Raw genomic sequence first — 20565 nt, 5'->3', positions numbered from 1 at the left:
GGGAAAAATAGGGCAGTGGTTCCCCTCTTGCCTTCTGCCTCGCAGTATTCTGTCTGACGCGAGTGTGATGGCGCCCAGATTAGTCTATTTCAAAGCCGTACTAGAACTCCTATCCTCCGCCTGTGATTAGTATTGGCAGTTACTGCTGCCCTCCGTCAGATAATAAGTACCTTGTAAGTATTTACCTAAGGTATATATTTTTGAAATTGAGCCTTCTAGTAAACAAATAACCGACGTTTTCGCTTAAATGAGAGCGTATTTTTTAAATCAAATGTTTTAAAATCACTAATCATTATATCTAATGACTATAGGCACACTTCTTTTGATAAAATATATCATATTTTATAATAATTACTTCACCCCGCATCACTAACGACCGCCATGTTTGTTCACAAGTTTTAACCACCTTATACTTTATCTAGTTCATATAAAATTTAATATCATCGTTGCCAATTTAAAAGCTCTTATGTGACGCCCTCATCAAATTTCTTTTTTGTCAGGATCGAATATTATTTTGCTCCTAAAACATTCAGTACAAACTTTTATGTACGTAAATATCAATTACTTACTAACTGCTACTTATAATATTTACATAATAATAATATTATTAAATATATTAATAATATTTATTAATATTATTTATTATAATATTTATATGTATATTTTACTTACTTATAATATTACTTACTTATGTTTTAATATTTATTTTCGGGCAGAAGTTTTTTTTTATTTTCTGCAAAATTTACCCGATTGCTCATAATAGATTTTAAATTGGCAACGACGTATGTCCCTGTAAAGATGTATTGGAACAAGTACTTGAGCATTAAACTATTCAAAATAAAGCTTTGTTACCACACAAACGTATATTTTCAGATAAACTCACGCCCGTAATCCCTAACAGGGTGGACAGAGCCACAAGTAATCACAGACGACTTGCAGCCACAGAATATGATGAACTTTTAAGTGTCAACAGATCAGTGGTAAATCATCTTACAATCGACACAAACTCTGCCGGATTTAACGACATGCCAAGGAAGATAAGTAGCTGAATATTTTTATTTATTTCAGGGCGTCCACTACCACCTTATGATCATTTTATGATCATTTAAGTAATGTTATTGTCTTGTTTTTATGTGTGGCATCCTTTTATATCTACATACATAAACTCACGCCTATTTCCCACCGGGGTAAGCAGAGACTATAGAATTCCATTTGCGTCCTATAATAATAAAAAATATCTAAGTATTCTATTCTTTTTTGTTTTTCATTCGCTCCCAGTCGAGCATCGAAGCTGTTACCAATAGCTACACAACAGTCCCACCCACACGGTAATTTGTACAAGAATGCCGGTGCCATGCCGATCGTGCCACATTCACGAGACGCGTCGCAAGCGCAGGCTGATGACTGACACATCGCTCTAATCGATTCTTTACGACGGGAAGGACTGTGTTCCGTAGTTTCAGTTTAAAAGAAGTCAAAGCCGGAAAATACAGTTCAGTAGTACAGTTTTGTTTTAAAATAGATTTTGGATTTTGGCCACTGCAGACGGCGATACGGCTCACCACCTATCACGTTGGTCTTACAGAAAGCTCGGTGAGGTGTGGATACTTAGTTCATCTTCCGATGGATGTACCTCTGGCTACCCCAATTGAGATATACCTGATTTGGATTCATGTTTGGATCATAAATAATTGGTGTCTTTGTGGTGGTTTTGTGCGCTGTTAATGGCAGTAGGCCCGCCCCCATAGCTGGCGTGGAGTAGATAAGTGTACCATATACACCTCTGCCTACCCTTTCTGGGACACTGGCGTGATGCTATGTTATACAGCAACAACAAGGAGTTGGTTTATGTGAACACGCTGACAATGAAGTGTTTTTTTTTTTTTTGACGTGACTTATTGTATATTTCCGCAGATGGTATTCACTACTTGGCCGGACGAATGGGGAGCGCTGAGGGCTCTCATCCGGTATAAAATTTAAGACAACAGGCCTGAGGGTGGCCAGTTGGGCGCGAACCTCGGCTCAGGGCGTTGTCTGAGAGGCACAATGGAGTGAAAACGCGCACAAAATGTATTGGAGTAGTCAAAAACAAATGACAATCGCTATTTTTGGAGTGTGCGCCGCACAAAAAACGCAACTTGTGAATGTCGCGAGAGGACAGAAAGAGTAATGTGCTAGATAAGATACGGGGAGCCTGCAATGTGTTACAGATTGAAACTACGTCCATATGTGTCGCGAAAGATGTTCCTTATTCTACAATTCGGATATTAGTCAACGGCCTCTGTGGTCCAGTGGTTGAGCGAACTCATGATCCGGAGGTCCCGGGTTCAAATACCGGTGGGGACATATCACAAAAATCACTTTGTGATCCCTAGTTTGGTTAGGACATTACAGGCCGAAAATAAGATGATCTGTGCTTCGGAAGGCATGTTAAGCTGTTGGTACCGGTTACTACTTACTGATGTAAGTACCTAAGTAGTCTTTACATGAGCCATATCAGGACCTTGGCGGCTCAATATTTACCCTGACACCAGGGTTGATGAGGTTGGTAATCCACCTCGCAACCCACACGATAGAAAAGAAGATGAATAAAAATAAAATATTTATATTATAGACAAACAACACACATGAAAGAAATAAAAGTCAACGCAGGTCGTGAGGTGAAGGATTTGGCGGGAAGAAGAGAGGAATGGCGATTACTCCACCGACAAGAGCGCAGCTCTTAAATAAAGAGAGAGATATGATAAACAGAAATCACAGGCTACAATTTACGATAGTGTAGAGCTGAAATTAAAAAAGCAATTTCAGCAATTTCACCGTCGTAATTGGCATGCATATTACAAATACAGAGATGTGGTGTAAAAGACGATATAGTGACTAGGATTGAGAAGGGAATGTTAGGTTGGTTTGGACACGTAGAGCGGATGAAGGATAATAGAATTGCAAAAGCGGTATATAAAGCGAAAGTTGATGGTAGGGCTGGCAGACGAAGACCGAGAAGAACTTACGATGACCAAATTGGAGATGTCCTTAGAAAAGGTTCAATACGATCTACTCTGAACCGGCGTGCGTGTATGAAGCGATTGATGAATGTGGAGGAAGCAAGAGAAGTGTGTCAGGATCGAAGCAAATGGAATTCTATAGTCTCTGCTTACCCCGGTGGGGAATAGGCGTGAGTTTATGTATGTATGTATTACAAATACCTGGACCACTCACCCCTAGCAGCTTCTCTACATTTTGAACACGAGGTCCGGGAACAGCACATCACTAATAGTAAGTACCTAACCTAACCCACAAACTCACCCCACAGTTTAATAGACGTGTTAAAAAATTTAAGACATTATTTGTCATTAATCCCCTTTGCTCTTTCCTCCAGGGTCTATGTTAATGTTTCTGTGAATGACACGATATTGCAGCCAGCCTTATAGTCGTTATTATGTCTTCGTCTTCAAGACAAAAAACCAAATTCTCAAAAAGACAAAAAAATATCGTTATTAGTAGTAGCCTCCGTGGTCTAGTGGTTAGAGCGTTAGGCTCACGATCTGGAGGTCCGGGTTCGATTCCCGATGGGGACATTGTCGAAATCACTTTGTGAGACTGTCCTTTGTTTGGTAAGGACTTTTCAGGCTTGAATCACCTGATTGTGCGAAAAAAGTAAGATGATTCCGTGCTTCGGAAGGCACGTTAAGCCGTTGGTCCCGGCTATTAGCCGTAAAAACACCTCCACCAACGCGCAGTGGAGGAGCGTGGTGGAGTATATTCCATACCTCCTCCGGTTGATTGAGGGGAGGCCTGTGCCCAGCGGTGGGACGTATATAGGCAGTTTATGTATTAGTAGTGGCGGCCGTAGGGCGGTGCGAACGGTGTGACCGCACCGGGCGCCGAAATCAAATCAAATCAAATATACTTTATTGCACACAACATACAAAACAGATTCACACAGATGAAATAAGGGGGGGAGCAAAATCAACGGTTCACCCCGGCCAGCAGACCCGTATCTAAAGGGGAGCAACTGGGTTTTATATTTTGAGGGGTTGATTGGCATCAGTTTGAGGTCTCGCACCACCAAAATATTTTGCTACCACTGATTATTACAGCTCTGTTTTTCACTAGTAACCAACAAAAAACACTCCAACCCAACAAAAGACCTCAGCATTTTGTTAAAATCATCTGCAAGGCTAACACGCACGATGTTCGTATCATTGATAATTGATATCACGTTGTTTCCAAGATTTAGGTATGCCCGGTTAATGGCACTAGGCTCACCTCGAGTGGGTTTATCTCTGCCTTCCCCTTTAGGGATACAGGCGTGATTCTATGTTATAAATTTATAGATTTTACAATCATCACATCACTAATTTAAGAGCCACACTCTTGTCGGTGTAGCATTCTCCGTGATATTTTTTAGGGAACAATAGGGTAGTGGTTTCGGGCTTGCCTTCCGTCCCAATTAAGCTTCCAATATACCAACTACAGACACTGAAATTCTGCAGCTGCCTTGCAGGTCAAATGCAGTTCGTCTGTGTAAGCGGTAAGAAAGTAAATTTTAATTTTCAGTGGGTGGTCTCTCGGTGAGTCAGCAAAACGTTTTTCACACGAACGTTCTGTAGTGTTGATTGACTAACGAATTATGTCAGGGACGTAGAATTATACGCCACAAACAATGTTTCGATATTCATTCGATATGTTTTTACTAATACCAACTGTTCACACAATGATCTGAGCCGAGGTTTGCACGTACTTTTTTTTGACATAACTTATTGTAGATTTGCCGCAGACGGCATTAACTACTTGGCCGGACAAATGGGGAGCGCTGAAGGCTCTCACCCGGTACAACGTTTAAGACAACAGGCCTGAGGGTGCCCAGTTGGGCGCGAACTACGGCTCAGAGCGTCGTCTGAGAGGAAAAATATTTGAAATATTTGAAAGAATTAATCGACTCTAGCGGGTCGATAGCGATAAGCGCTGATTGAGGGGAATTGTTGACAAAGCCGGCGGGGTCGGTATCGGGGTTCTGTTTGCACCATGAGTAAGAGCGTAGGGCTAACGATCTGCAAGTCCGGGTTCTTTGGTTTTGGTTCATTCCCAATGTCGAAATCACATTGTGAGACTGTCCTTTTCTTGTTTAGGACATTGCAGGATGAAACCTGATTGGCCGGAAAAGTATGATGATTCCGTGCTTCGGAAAGCCGTTTCCAATCTACTAGTCCAATCACCTCCCAACGCAGCATTCAGAATTAGAATATTTTCATCCCTCTCAGGGAGCAGTTTAGCTGACGTCATTATACCTAAAGTGACTTCAGTACTTTAAATTTTAAGCTCAGTTCTATATCTATAATTCGCTTCTAAGGCTCTAAAGTTCAGTACATTCTACTCTTCCGGCCAAGTAGTTAATGCCATCTGCGGCAAACCGACAATACATCACGTCAAAAAAAAGCGTGCGTGTACGAAACGATTGATGAATGTGGTGGAAGCGAGAGAAGTGTGTCAGGATCGAAGCAAATGGAATTCCATAGTCCCAGCGTACCCCGGTGGGAAATAGGCGTGAGTTTATGTATGCATGATTTAATTCGCTTCCAGTCCAAAATACAAGCAACCCACATACCTAAGCTTCTCGTGCAAAAAAAGATTAAGTATATAAGAACCTACTCGCATAAGAAGACTGCAAAATATCACTGCTGCTCTTAGAAGGAGCGATTTGTTACCTATAAGTTTTGTTAAAAGGGTTGTTAAAACACCCTCGCAGTTTCTTATCTTGTGCCATATGTTATCCCTAATCTACTTGAGGGCAGTCGTCTGTTCAACGTGCAAACGAGGTCTATGGTTTTTTTCATAAAAAATTGCGGTTGAGCGTTGTTGAGAATATCTCAGCTATTTTTCGTGTTTACGAGTTATACGTGGCCATTGATTTAGAATAGAATAGAATAACTTTATTCCCAAAACAGTGAAGGTTACAAAAGCTTTTATGTAATGTTACTATAGCCAAATATTTAAACAGCCCTTCCATTTTTGTTTATGTCGTTCAGCAATCATAGTATTTTGGAATATAAACGAATGCTAATTTTAGGGTGTTTGACTGGGTCAAAGATAAATTATAAAATGCTAGAAATAGAAGCCAGTCTAAGATAAAAACTCAATCTCATTTTACTTTTCGATTTATTTTCGAATTTTATTTATGAAGTAAGTAACAATGAGTACGACGTTTGACCGCTTTTATTGATGACGTCACAGGACAGTATTTCCATATATGAAATCCAGAGAAAACTTTCGTTTTGACGTTTCGTAAAATGTATCTCATTTGACTAGGTTGGGCTTTTCGGCGGGAAACGGGAACGGGACAGTTGCTTTCTTCATTGAGTAATCTAAATAATTAATACGAAGTGGTGTTTTGTGGTTAATGATCGCATTAAGTTAGTCGGAAGACATTCGCGAGTGTTATTATATCGGAGTATTCAATAAACAAAGTGTATCTGCCTATTTTCGCTTCGAGCCGGGAAGCCGCTTCATAACTCAAAAGTTTATGCGGACTTTTGAGTTAATTCGTTTGGGGTTCGGAGTAGGAGTCTACTCCGAGGGTGGGGGCTTAGGTTTCATCATCATCACCTTTCATCATTTCATTAATCATCAAGAAAAAAAATACGTCAGACATGGCTGTATGGGCATAGTTCCCTTTGCCTTACCCTTCGGGGAAAACCAAAACAAAAAAAAAAAATTGACTAGGTTGTCAAGTAGCCTAATTATTAAAATCGTGCATTAAAATTTGAATTCCGAACCAAGCGGTTACTTTATAATATAATAATATATGAGAAGTGAATGTAGATAATACTTATTTCTTATTTAAATTGCATTTAAAAAGTAACACTAAACACTTCATTTTCATTCAAGTAAATAATTATGGACTGTCTCCGTGACACATATATCTCAATAAGTAGTTCGACAAACACAACCAAATGAACGACATAGCAAATAGCTCTAATCGACGATCATAAACGATTAGTGAACTTAAAATAAAATCAACACAACATTAAAATCCTCATGTCCGCGACATTTTTTCTATTTTTTTTCTTGCACAGTGTGTCGCTGGCTAATTACCACAAAAACTACGCCCACCCCTGGCGAGCCATCAATTTACTTTGACATGTTTTGAGCACTTGATACTTGGTGCTATTTGGATTCCCTAAAACATTATATAAATCCAATCTACACTTGTAGTTAATTTTAGTTAGTTTCACTTCAGTCTCTTTGTAACTTTTTTCTTTTATTTTGGTGCAATAAAGTATATTTGCATTTGTTTTGTATTTCTATATTGATTTGGTTTAGTTAAACACCTATATGGTCTAGTGGTTAGAGCGGTGGGCTCGCGATCTGGATGTCCGTGTTCGATTCCCGATGGGGGCATTGCTGACATCACTTTGTGAGACTGTCCTTTGTTTGGCTAGGACATTGGTAGGCTCCTTCTCCTGATTGTCGAAAAAAGTAAGATGATTTCGTGCTTCAGAAGGCACGTTCAACCGATATTCTCGGGCTACTAGCCCAAACATCTCCAATAACCCGCAGTGGAGCAGCGTGTTGGAGTATACCCATACCCCCTACAGATGTCGTAAAACCAACAGTGGCATTATGTCTATTGTAACATGATGGCCCATTATATGGACGATGGGATGACGACCTGTCACCTTACAGTTCAACTTTATGACTAAGTATCATAAGTCGGAAGTTGCAAGTCATCTTCTGATTAAGATCTCGACTCTGCCCTGCTCCCGTTTGGAGTTACAAGCGCGACTTGGATGTAACTATGTTGTTCACATACATAAAATCACGCCTATTTCCCACCGGGGTAAGCAGAGACTATGGTATTCCATTTGCTTCAATCCTGACACACTTCTCTTATTTCCTCCACATTCATCAATCGTTCAGAGTAGATCGATCTGAACTTTTTCTAAGGTCATCGCCAATTTGGTCGAAGACAACTACTTCTCACCATTATTAATATTATGATTGTTTTGTAGTGTGTGTTTATATTATATTATACATAATAAAATATATATTATAAATACATATATAAACCTACGGGACCAACATTGCCGCGCTGCGCTTCACCGTATTGGATTATATTTCAACACAAACTTTCAATTCGATTAATCATGCGCACCTAAAATGATCGACTTCCGAAATCTATTAGGAAAGAAAATAAAACGTACTTATGATTTCATGTGATGATTATTCATCTGAATAAATATTTGGTGATGTACTTAAGTATCTAAGTTTTTCCCTAAAATGTGGCATGGAGAATGCTACACCGACAAGAGCTCTTAAATTAGTGGTGAAATATCTAAGTATTAACACTGATGAAGTTTTCAACTTCTCTCGTGTAGGTTGTGAAATAAATGCCCGACCTCATCAACATCAAACCTGGTATCAAGGTTACTATTGAATCACCAAGCTGAGAGACATGGTTCAGAGCTAACGAGTACATACTTCATCACTAATTTAAGAGCCACGCTTTTATCGGTGAGGCATTCTCCATGGTACTTTTTTAGGGAAGATTGGGGCAGTGGTTTCCCGCTTGCCTTCCGCCCCGCAATACAGTGACGCGAGTAGGATGGCGCCCAGAATAGTCTATTTCAAAGCTGCGCTAGGACTCCTGTCCTGTCCTGTCCGCCTCTGAATAGTACTGACAGTTACCGCCATCCGTCAGCTTCCAGGTTACAGGTTACCCTATGACTTGCCTCATCCATCCTGCATTACGGTACTAAAGGCTCCCTTCTCGACCGCAACCGTTAAGGTTTTCACCCGTATCCTTGGGCAAGGGTTCTACGTTATACCCTAAAGGTCTGGGTCCCTCTTCGAACTCAGCCACCATCTAACTCCAGGCTACTGAAGTAAGGGCACCCACACCTACCCCCGACAGGAAATACCCCAGTGGAATGCATGCATACGTGAGCGTACATTACGTAGGTACCAACTTGTCCAGACAAATGGAGAGTGCTGAAACGGTTCTCAACGCGGGTTCAGGTATTTTTGTGGAATGTTTTTTTTACCCTAGCAACGAACTTGCACCGATTATACATTGTTTTAGGTTTACGCAGTTATTATCATGATCATGGCACTTGCAACAGTGTCGAAATATCGGGAGTCTCATATCCCTGATTTAAACGCGGTAAGAACCCGTTATTAAGGGTTTTGCACCGATTAGTTATTTATTAATCTTAAGTGCAGTTTCCTCGTCTATATTGACAGCGATACGGCTCACCTATCACGTTGGTCCAACAGAAAGCTCAGTGACGCGTGAGTATTTAGTTTATTTATTTTTTTATTTTTTTTATCTTTCGATGGATGTACATCTGACTACCCCAATTGGGATATAGTCGTGAGCTTATGTTGTGTTGTGTACTCTGTACTAGACACAAAAGACGACATTAAACAACGATTAAAATACTGAGTAAAAGTGTAACAAGTCGGGGATGTCACTCGTCAGCGCTGTGGAAATATGTGCGGAGTGTGCGCAGCGCTGACTGATAGATGAATGAACTCATGCGCAATGAAGAATCTCAATACATGTAAAAATACGAAAGAAATAACACAAATAATGCTATGCTGAAAACACTACGGCTGGATCACCATTTGAGCGGAAGCTCTTGAGATAAGTAAGTAGGTATACTTAGTTATTAGGTAATACTGATTTCATTACACACCATCTAAGTTCATTTTAAGTTATATCTTATCCGTCGAAAAGGAAAAGGACGGGTAATCGACAGGCATAAAATTTATGGAACACATGTCAATTTTAAACAGAAATAAAAAAAAACATATAATAAATATACATGAAATAAATGTAATAGCACTATACTATACTATAATAGCACTACACTATACTAAAAACAAAGTTAACATCCCTAGAATTCACGCTGAAATAATACCTCGACACTGATTTTGAGTGCAGCACTTAGAAACTAACACGGACGTAGGTACGGACTTAGTATTATATAATTACTAGTTTAGTGATATTAAGTATATAATAACACTAATAGTCATCATTCCTTGCTAAGCATGAATTCTATTTGGAAACAGAATTTACACTGAAATAATACCCCGACATTGATTTTGAGACGCATTACTTAGTAACACGTACGTTCTTAGTATTCCATAATTACTAGTGTAGTGATAAAATAAGTATAATAGCACTATACTAATAATACCTAGCACTGTAAAAAAAGTTAACATTCCCAGAATTCACACTGCAATAATACCCTGACACTGGTTTTGAATCACAGTACTTAGAAACTAACACCCACTTATGTGCGGACTTAGTAATCTATAATTACTAGTTTAGTGATATTAAGTATAATAACACTAATAGTTCTCATTCCTTCCTAATAATGAATTATATGTGGAAGCATAAAATTAACACCCTCAGAATTTACACTGAAATAATACCCCGACACTGATTTTGAGTCGCAGTACTTAGAAACACGTACTTACTTAGTAATCCATAATTACTAGTGTAGTGATAAATAAGTTTAATAGCACTAATAGTTCGCATTCCTTGCTAAGAACGAATTCTATTTGGAAACACAAAATTAACACCCTCAGAATTTACACTGAAAAATACCCCGACACTTACTATTTTAAATCACAGTAGGTGGGTATACTTACTTAGTAATCTAAGTTTAATTACAAGCACTTCACTATAATACTTAATACTGGAAAAGTAAAGTTAACAACCCCAGAATTAACACTGAAAAAATACCCCGACATTGATTTTGAACCGCAACACTTAGACTAAGTAGGTATCTAGTAATAATAGGTACCTGCGCATGCGACAGTCTAATTACAAGTTTAGTGATAATAGTACTGACCGTCTTGCCGCCATTCTCGCCAGTCTTGTCCCTCCATCACATATCCAATTATTTTTTCAACGCGGCCCGATAAATCTTTAGGCGCGAGCGTACTCGGCGCGAGAGGAACGCTTCTGTCGTCGGCGTGCGTCGGCGCAGCGGTACCGCCCACCGCCCCCGGGGGATGGCTTCATGCCATTCTGCGTCCTACCTGGCCTGTGAGTTACATCCCAACACAACCCAACAAATTCGGCGCTAAAGTACTCATAGCTACGCTTAAAGCTGCACAGACAAAACTCTTCAAGGTTAACCGGTTTAGTAATATAGGTAGTTTTGTTTTTCAGTTTAGGTTTTTGCCTACCTAACAACATTATGCATATGAACATACAACTCCTAACGGGTCTTACGGCCAAACTAAGTATTTATTTGAGAATTTCTTCTACTGAGGAGAACTCATTCAGCTGCTCATTTTCCCAGACAGGTCGTAAAAACCGACAGCGGAATCATGTCCTTTGTAATATGTTACATCTCTGTAGAAAAAATATATTTTTAGGGTTTCATATCCCAAGGGTAATAAACGGGACCCTATTACGAAGACTCTACTGTCCGTCCGTCCGTCTGTCTGTCACCAGGCTGAATCTCATGAACTGTGATAGTGAGATAGTAGAAATTTTCACAGATGATGTACCTATTTCTGTTTCCGCTATAACAATAAATACTAAAAACAGAATAAAACAAATATTTAAGGGGGCTCCCATCTCCCATACAACAAACGTGATTTTTCTTGGCCTCCTTTGCTCTCAATACCTACTGTTGTTTACCTAGTCAATGGTACGGAACCCTTCGTGCGCGATTCCGACACGCTCTTGGCCGGTATTTTTTTTTCACTTAAGTATTGTAGATTTGCTTCTTTATGGCATTAATTACTTGGCTGGACAAATTGGGAGCACAGATCTCACAAGCGATATTGTTTGATTACCTTTTACCATTCGGTTCAACATAATCTTTCTTATTAAGTGCGTCACATCAAAAGTGGCTGAAAAATGTTTTCTGATTATTTGGGGGTTAAAAAGGCCATATTGAAGCAATTCACCTCTAAAAAGCAACACTACTATTTCACATTTGTTGACGACATTGTGCACTTACTTTTTTATATGCGCAGATGACAAATTGCAATGTTGTTTATTAGATGAAATGCTTTCATGTGGCCTTTTTAACCACCCTGGGCTCTGTACACTCTATTGGGGATTAACGACGAGATTATGTATGTATGTTTGGTACAGATTTTTTACATTTCAGATGCCATGTCCACCAACATCACATTTAAACATCTACACTGATTTTTTTTTTTGACGTGACTTATTGTAGATTTGCCGCAGATGTCATTAACTCACCCGGTAAGCATCTACACTGAGCATATACAGAAGGCATACATGGAAGAAAGAGGTTGGAATAGCCAAGTGAGCGCGAAACGCGCGCCTTAAAAGTATGAGCAAATAGATCACACTTCAACTTTGCACTCCACTCGTCTGCAAACTTTACGAAAGACGAAGCTCTGCAAAAATATACATATAAAAAGTTCCTCTTGACAATTATAACCTGCAGAGCAATAAGTCAAATTTCGACTATCATGAGATCCCTCCTTATCACAGGAAAGCTAAAATACTGCTACCTTAGTATGATTGGCTATTTATCGAAAAAATACTTTTGTATGTAGTATCTTATGAAAAGTTTTCATAAAACTGATAAGGTAAGCTGATAAGGAGAGACTTTTATGAGCATCCATCTATTAATGTACCCTTTTCAAAAGCAAATAAAGAGTATTTCTATTTCTATTTCTATTTCTAAAATTAAAGCCTATCAAATAAAATATACATTGCTGGTAAAGTGGCTATGGAATTTGAAAAGCAGTAGAGCTATCATAGTTATCTGTTTGCAGGAGTACCTAGTAGTAAAAGAGAATATGGTTGAACCAGCGACATAGGTTCTCGTACAAAATGCGCGTTAGGGCCTTTCTTCTATTCCGTGACTGGTACCTACCTATACATATATTTGTTTACTTTATGAGGTTATTCTGTTGATTGACAACCACCATAGGTAACATTTTTTCTCTATCAACTGGTAAGACATAATACTTTTGATATCACTTATCATCTAAAAAAGCAATATTGCAATTTGACATTTGATTGCATTGCGCAATTACTTTTATATGCGAAAATGTCAAATTGCAATATTGCCTTATTAGATGAATTGCTTCTATGTGGCCTTTTTGACCCCTCTGTTAGTACGGTTTATCAGATGAACTAAGACGCCTTTACATAACATCAAACCACCTTCAAACTGTGTAACCAAACGGGTATGATCATTTGTAACTCTGCTACACCACTAACACTCCAAAATCTTTCTTCTTCTTCTCGTTCTTATCAACTGCCCCCACCGCGTAGGTAAGAGCGAGATAGTCCACGCGCTCCCCCTCACTCCTTAGCCGCCGTAAGTTGCATTAGACTAAAGTAAGACTCAGAGGGGGTGAGGTAAACCTAGCTCAGCGCCTGATATGAGTTGGTGCGGGGCGGAGAATTACGTAATATTTATTCTTTATTTTGTGGCTCTCTCTGCACATCCCTAAAGGAATTACGGCCGTGTTTTTTGTTAAGTTTCTAATAAACATACCTACCAATATAATCTTGATGTAAAACAGGTATTTCCAGTTTATTATCTCAATAAATTATATTTAAATATATATTTACTACTACAACAACATAAATTTAGATGTTGAACAACATTTTCCACATAATTTTATGTCTAGCCATCAAACTGTGGCGTCAAACATGCGATTTATTTCAGTGAACGGAATTATTTAATAACATTTCTAGATAAAACGGTGCTTTTTCAGTAAAGGGCGGAGTCTAGTGTAGCTGTCTCACTCACACGCGCGGGCGAGAAAGAGAGATGTTATAAGTGGGCGGGTCTTCGTCGCTGCGTGTACTGCCCACGCGCACGTAAAAGAAAAGCTCCGGAAACTCACAGTACAAATCATCAACTAATAGATCCTTAATTGTGTCACTCAATACTTTTGTCATATTACGGAATGCAAAGAAATTAATCAGAGGCATTTTGCCTCGTGATTTACGTGATGTAAATTGTTTGGATAGAAATAAGTTGGTGTTGATGGAAAAATGGTTGTCATTGTGGAAATTACGATGTGTAAGGTCGAATGTTAGTTTTTTGTCCAATTGGCTACTTAACAGTTTTCGGATATTAAGTATTTTATAAAATACAGACGCTTATTTTATACCTCTTAAAATATTTTATTTTTCTTCAATTAGTTTGAATTTCGCGCGAAAATGGTTGGTCACGTGACATTTCGCCCAGTGACGTCACATTTCAACAAACAAAGAAACTGTCAAACAGTATAACTTGGAACCTGACAGATAGTTTTTGTTTATTTTGTGAAATGTGACGTCACACGAAGCTCAATCATGGCCGCCCGTGTTTCGGGTCTTCTACTTAATACACAGATAAAAAAACGCATTCTTATTTTGTAAAAATAAAATATTTTAAAATATTCTCAATAAAAAAAACTACTGGATAATTATTATTATCGTTAAACGATAAATTACCATATCCGACATATTTTATTGTTACAACTGTCAAATAGCTAATTAAATGTGTCTTTAATGGTGTTGGCAAATTCACATTTAACAATGTATGCCATGTAATCGTTGCTATTAATAGTGTTAATTTCCTTTCAAACATACATATATACAAACATAAACTCACGCCTATTTCCAACCGGGGTAAGCAGAGACTATGGAATTCCATTTGCCTCTATGCTGACACACTTCTCTTGCTTACTCGAATTCATCAATCGTTTCATACACGCACGCCGGTCCGTCGAATTTCGGTTTTAGTTTCCGTAAGATATAATCTGTAATAAAGAATAAAGTAATTTATTACAATTAATAATTTACTAATTAGTAATTTATTTGAGAAGTGTGTCAGAATCGAAGAAAATGGAATTCCTTACTCTCTGCTTACCCCGGTGGGAAAACCTACAATAATTCACGTCAAAAAACAAAGACACAGCTTATAGTTTATAGTTACAATCATCATCATCATCTCCCTAGCATTATTGGGTCCTCTTACCTAACCTGAAGATTTGACAGGTCCGATTTTTTACAGAAGCGACTGCCTGTCTGACCTTCCAACCCGCGAAGGAAAAACCAGCCCTATACAGGTCACATACCTTCGAAAATGCATTTCTCGAGAATGTGGGTTTCCTCACGATGTTTTCCTTCACCGCTCAGCACGTGATATAATCATTTATGAATCAAACTTGAATTCGAGAACAAATTCAACAATCATTGGTGTAAGTCTGTGATAGAGGCAAGCGATCTATCAACTGGACTACTGCGGTTAAAGTTACAATCATACCTAGCATATAGGTATTGCATTGCTTATTCATTTAGGTATATATATATATATATTGTATATAGTGTGTATTTTTATAAACCAATATAGAAAGTATATAATATGTTTATATATTTATGAAATATATATTATATTATAATTTATTTAAATGTGGTTTGTAGGTATGTATTTTCATATGTATTTTCAGAAGATATGTATTTGCGTATGTATGTCTATCTATATAATATTATACGTTGAAAGTCTCTCTTGTCACGTAGGTCAGCTGGAAAAAATCTCTTTGTTTAGAGATAAGCTTGCCTGTACTATCTGTTTTCTTTGTATGTTTCTTGTGTCTGTTTCATTGTGTACAAATAAATAAATAAATAGGTAATAAAAAAGTGAGTACCTATTAACCACACCACAGTGTTGCCATCATACATCTAATATGTAATCCCGAGCTACGCTCTCAAAGTTCCCAAAGCGCACTGCCAAAGGCTGAAAAATAGTGTTATATTTACGTGCGCGCGCAGCCGACGACAGCCGTAACGACGCCGCTTCCTGCGCATCCATCGGCACCCACTCGCCGGATGCATCGCACAAAAACGCTCCGCGGTGGCTATGGGTTCATACTACTATTGGACAAGTCAAAAAGTAGCCCTCTGTGGTCCAATAGTTGAGCGTTGGACTCACGATCCGGAGGCCCTGGGTTCGAATCCTGATGAGGACATATCACAAAAAACACTTTGTGATCCCTAGTTTAGTTAGGACATTACAGGCTGATCACCTGACTGTCCGAAAGTAAGAAGATCCGTGCTTCGGAAGGCACGTTAAGCCGTTGGTCCCGGATTAGCCGTAAAGTACCTCTAATAACCTGCAGTAGAGAAGCGTGGTGGAGTATGGTCCATATCGTCTGGTATTGAGGGGCGGCCTGTGCCCAGCAGTGGGATGTATTAGGCTGTTTATGTTATGAAGTAGGCTGAGCTGTAGGCCATCTACGGGGTCCACAGGTGGCGGATAGTGGAACGGCCATCAGATAAATATGATGGTTATCGCAGCTAACATAAAAATAAGCAGTCCCCGACCAAACAGCGACAGGATTAGCAGTACGTAGTGGGTAGCTCACTGGGACGGGCTAACCTATAAAATGCTATCTATGACGATCTTGTGACGTAGCGAGTAGGCGCCGCTACTTCAAAAGCACACCCCTGATGCCGGGCAGCAGCGGTATCAGTACTGGTTGGAGGCCGAGAAAATGGATTCTGGTAGGGCTCTAGCTAGAACATCACCGATTGAGAAATTGGTCGGTGTACTGCGGAACGGAAGGCGATTGGGGCAACCACCGTTCTACACGCCCTATCTATGGAGTATTCAAGGTGATTACTCCACCGACAAGAGCGCAGCTCTTAAATAAAGAGAGATGTTATGTAGTAACATGTCCAATCTCATGGAGTCCCTAGCAGCTACTTTCCCAAAGAACACTAAACAGTGGCATTTGTTTACCGCACGTTATCGCAAAGATCATGCAGATCATTCTAACAAGATCCCAAGTGTCTGAAGTGGCTGCCTTTCTCTTCCCTTGGGAAAGAATGCTGGAAACTACAACAATTTCTACTCTTGACTTCCTCATGACGATGCATTTTTTTTTCAAATTCGTATTATCATACAATCTTCTTCTCTCGTGTGGGTTGTGAGGTGGATTACCAACATCAACAACCCTGGTTTCAGGGTTACTATTGACCCGCCAAAGGCCCCTGACATGACTCATGTAACGACTACTTTCTTACTATATAACGTACTTAAACAAATGAATCATTAAGTTCAACATAATTTACAACAGGTAAACCTATTCAACAGAATCAACCTAAGTACCTTCCCCTTCTGGAGCATTCGGTTGAAAATTAGTTTACGACTCTCAGCTCAGACTTATCAAACTGTCATTGTGACCCACGCCTACAGTAATCAGGCTAGTAAACTGTATTCAATTCCTCCTTGGTCAAGGTGCTATTATTTTTGTAGTGCAAATATAAATCGCAGTAAACCCGTCGTCACGGTTCAGGTGAACGGCCGCTGCGCGCGCCGGTCGCAAGATGGCGCCCATATATCTGTCATCGAAGCGTCTGATGCGCGCCAAAATAAGATTATTGGAAATTTGACACACTCGAGCACCGCTTTACGATCAGCTAGACGGTTATGAGAAAAGATGTGATGACGCATGTAAGTGGCCCATCGGGTAAATTTAGGGGGCTATTTCGAGGTCTAGTCTGGGTGGGATTGTTCTAGCATGCAGACAGATGCACTTTGTGAGTTTCAAGTTGTCGTAAACTCCACATATTGTGTACTGTCACGGAGAAAATGAGATTATTATTATTATTTTTAAAACCTTAGGTTTCGGTTTTTTGCCGGTTTACTGACATGCACGGGCCTAAGCCAAGTAGGTACATGTCAGGGTCAATTATTATTATTACTTATGTTTGTTTATGTACACTAGCAGCTCAGAACTGATGCGTGTACTTCACTGCACTTAATAATAATAATAAAAATTTATTCAGAAAAAACATTAAGTACTTATAACTATTTTCAAACAATCATCTTCAGACAAAGTATTGGTACTTGTGTTTATAATTGTTATATTTTATTATTATTGTTGAGTAATCGATTAAGTAACAGCCTCCGTGGTCTAGTGGTTAGAGCGTTAGGCTCACGATCTGGAGGTCCGGGTTCGATTCCCGATGGGGACATTGTCGAAATCACTTTGTGAGACTGTCCTTTGTTTGGCAAGGACTTTTCAGGCTTGAACACCTGATTATCCGAAAAAGAAAGATGATTCCGTGCTTCGGAGGGCACGTTAAGCCGTTGGTCCCGGCTATTAGCCGTAAAAACACCTCCACCAACCCGCAGTGGAGCAGCGTGGTGGAGTATGCTCCATACCCCCTCCGGTTGATTAAGGGGAGGCCTGTGCCCAGCAGTGAGACGTATATAGGCTGTTTATGTATGTATGTAATCGATTACGTAGAGAGTACGTGTGAACAATGTATTGTAGAAAACGTAATGGAGCACCCTGTTTACTATCTTGTTTACTTGTTTGCTGCTTGCCAGTTTCTCGGAATCGCCCGCTCATACGTAGGTATGATGCGCCTCACTTGTGGCGAATTACCTATTCTACCGGTTCTTTCGTCCATGTATGCGTTTGGCGTTTGACATGTGTACTTTATTTGTTGAATAGTGTAATTAATTAGTGGTATACTTCTGAAGTACAAACTGTAACAATAGCGGAATATGCATTGAGACAAACCTGCAAGGTTTAGCAATGCGATTCAATTGTATCATTATGTAAAATGTTTTCAACAATAAAAAAAATATATATCATGGATAAACTTGTTGGAGGTCAATGTACGAGTACCATTTTTAAATTTAGAATTTACGTCATTTCGCAAGGTGTTATGGCTGAGGAGAAGAAATGACAAGAAACTGCAACAGCAATATCTTTTAAATCAATGATGTATATCCAATACAAGTTGTTTAATAACTAGATAATACTAATAGTAATATACTTTTGGTTTAGATCAGGGGGCTCAAAAGGCAACATCTGCCAAATACCTATTTTTTTTTGATTTGGTTTTCCCCGAAGGGTAAGGCAAAGGGAACTATGCCCATACAGCCATGTCTTACGTATTTTTTTTCTTGATGAAATGATGAAAGGTGACGATGATGAAACCTAAGCCCCCACCCTCGGAGTAGACTCCTACTCCGAACCCCAAACGAATTAACTCAAAAGTCCGCATAAACTTTCGAGTTATGAAGCGGCTTCTTGGCACGAAGCGAAAATAGGCAGATACACTTTGTTTATTGAATACTCCGATATAATAACACTCGCGAATGGCTTCCGACTAACTTAATGCGATCATTAATCACAAAACACCACTTCGTATTAATTTTATTTAGATTATTCAATGAAGAAAGCAACTTTCCCGTTCCCGTTTCCCGCCAAAAAGCCCCCAAAAACCTAAAACAATAGGCAACTTGACAACCAAGTCAAATGAGATACTTTTCTCGAAACGTCAAAACAACTTTTCTTTGAAGTTTGTATGGAAATACTGTCTTGTGACGTCAAAAATAAAATTCGAAAATAAGTTATTAATAATAATAATATAAATATAAAAAAGTTTAAGTATAATAATAAATAAGTCGAAAAGAAAAAATATATTGATTGTTGATCATCTTAGACTGGCTTTCTATTTCTAGATTAGCATTTTATAATTTATCTTTGACCTAGTCAAATGCCCTATTCATCTAAAAAGCAACATTAATAATAATAATAAAAATATTTGCGCATATAAAAGTGAGTGCGCAATGGTAAGAAATGTCAAATAGCAATATGCTTCATTATTATAGTATGATTTGAATCGGCAGCAAGTGTAATTTTATTAAAAATAAAATAATTTATTTTAGTATGTTAGAAAACAAAAGACAACACCTAGGATAACATTTATGAAACAAATAAAAGAGAAGGTGCAGGTCGTGTCGTATCGGGAGGTGAAGGTTTTGGCGGGAAGAGAGGAATGGCGGTTACTCCACCGACAAGAGCGCAGCTGTTAAATAGAGAGAGAGAAAATAAAAGAGACGTAATCTCTTGCTTTCTATCATTCAAGTAATAGGTATAAATAGAAAGAAATAATACTACTCTACCAACGAGGTCAATGGACTGGTACCTAGACAACGTGGTAGACATACCTTACGTATCTATACTGCGCTGGTATGCTGCGCATGAGATGAATTTTGTTTTTTTTTTTAATTTGTAATAGCTGACTGTTCGTATGTTTGGCATATCAAATGGCATTGTTTATATTAACCAAAAAATACATGTAAACATAAAAATAAACATTTATAGTATTGACATAATATTTTGGGACGGTCAGCAAAGAATATTTGATACAAGAAATTAAGTGTTTGAAAATGTATCTCATCCAGTGTTGAACACCCAAGATCTTGCACCCTGCCAGTCATATTTAAGTAGGTACAGTAGAGGCTGATTACCACCCACCAGAGAAAGGTAAGCTGATTTTAATCATTACTAAATAAAGAAAGACACACACACACATACACACACACACACACACACACATCACATCTAAAGGTAACAACAAACGTTTTCTTTTTTTCTATTTAAATTATTTATGAATTTTAATAAAAAAAAAATTAATAATTACTGCGATATTTTGTCACGGTTTCTATGACGTCACAGGTTGCTTTTTCATACAAATTCCATAGTAATTTGGTGTTTTGATGTTTAGTAAAAAGTAACTGATTTGATTAATTG

At 38.7% G+C, this 20565-nt stretch overlaps 1 protein-coding gene across 1 annotated transcript in view; it reads right to left on the bottom strand.

Moving 5' to 3' along the window:
- LOC126375902 (T-box transcription factor TBX1-B-like) overlaps positions 1–10998 on the bottom strand; it is a 49323-nt gene extending 38325 nt beyond the window's left edge. Inside the window, exon 1 of the mRNA XM_050022990.1 lies at positions 10860–10998. Coding sequence (XP_049878947.1) covers positions 10860–10896 — 37 coding nt within the window. The 5' untranslated portion in view covers positions 10897–10998. The remainder of the gene's footprint in view (positions 1–10859) is intronic.
- Between the last annotated feature and the right edge of the window lie 9567 nt (positions 10999–20565).

The sequence above is a fragment of the Pectinophora gossypiella genome, chromosome 20 (genome assembly GCF_024362695.1).
Source record: "Pectinophora gossypiella chromosome 20, ilPecGoss1.1, whole genome shotgun sequence".
Classification (NCBI taxonomy): domain Eukaryota; kingdom Metazoa; phylum Arthropoda; class Insecta; order Lepidoptera; family Gelechiidae; genus Pectinophora; species Pectinophora gossypiella.
Note: the sequence above shows the minus strand (reverse complement) of the source record. Positions and strands in the feature narration are given on the sequence as shown.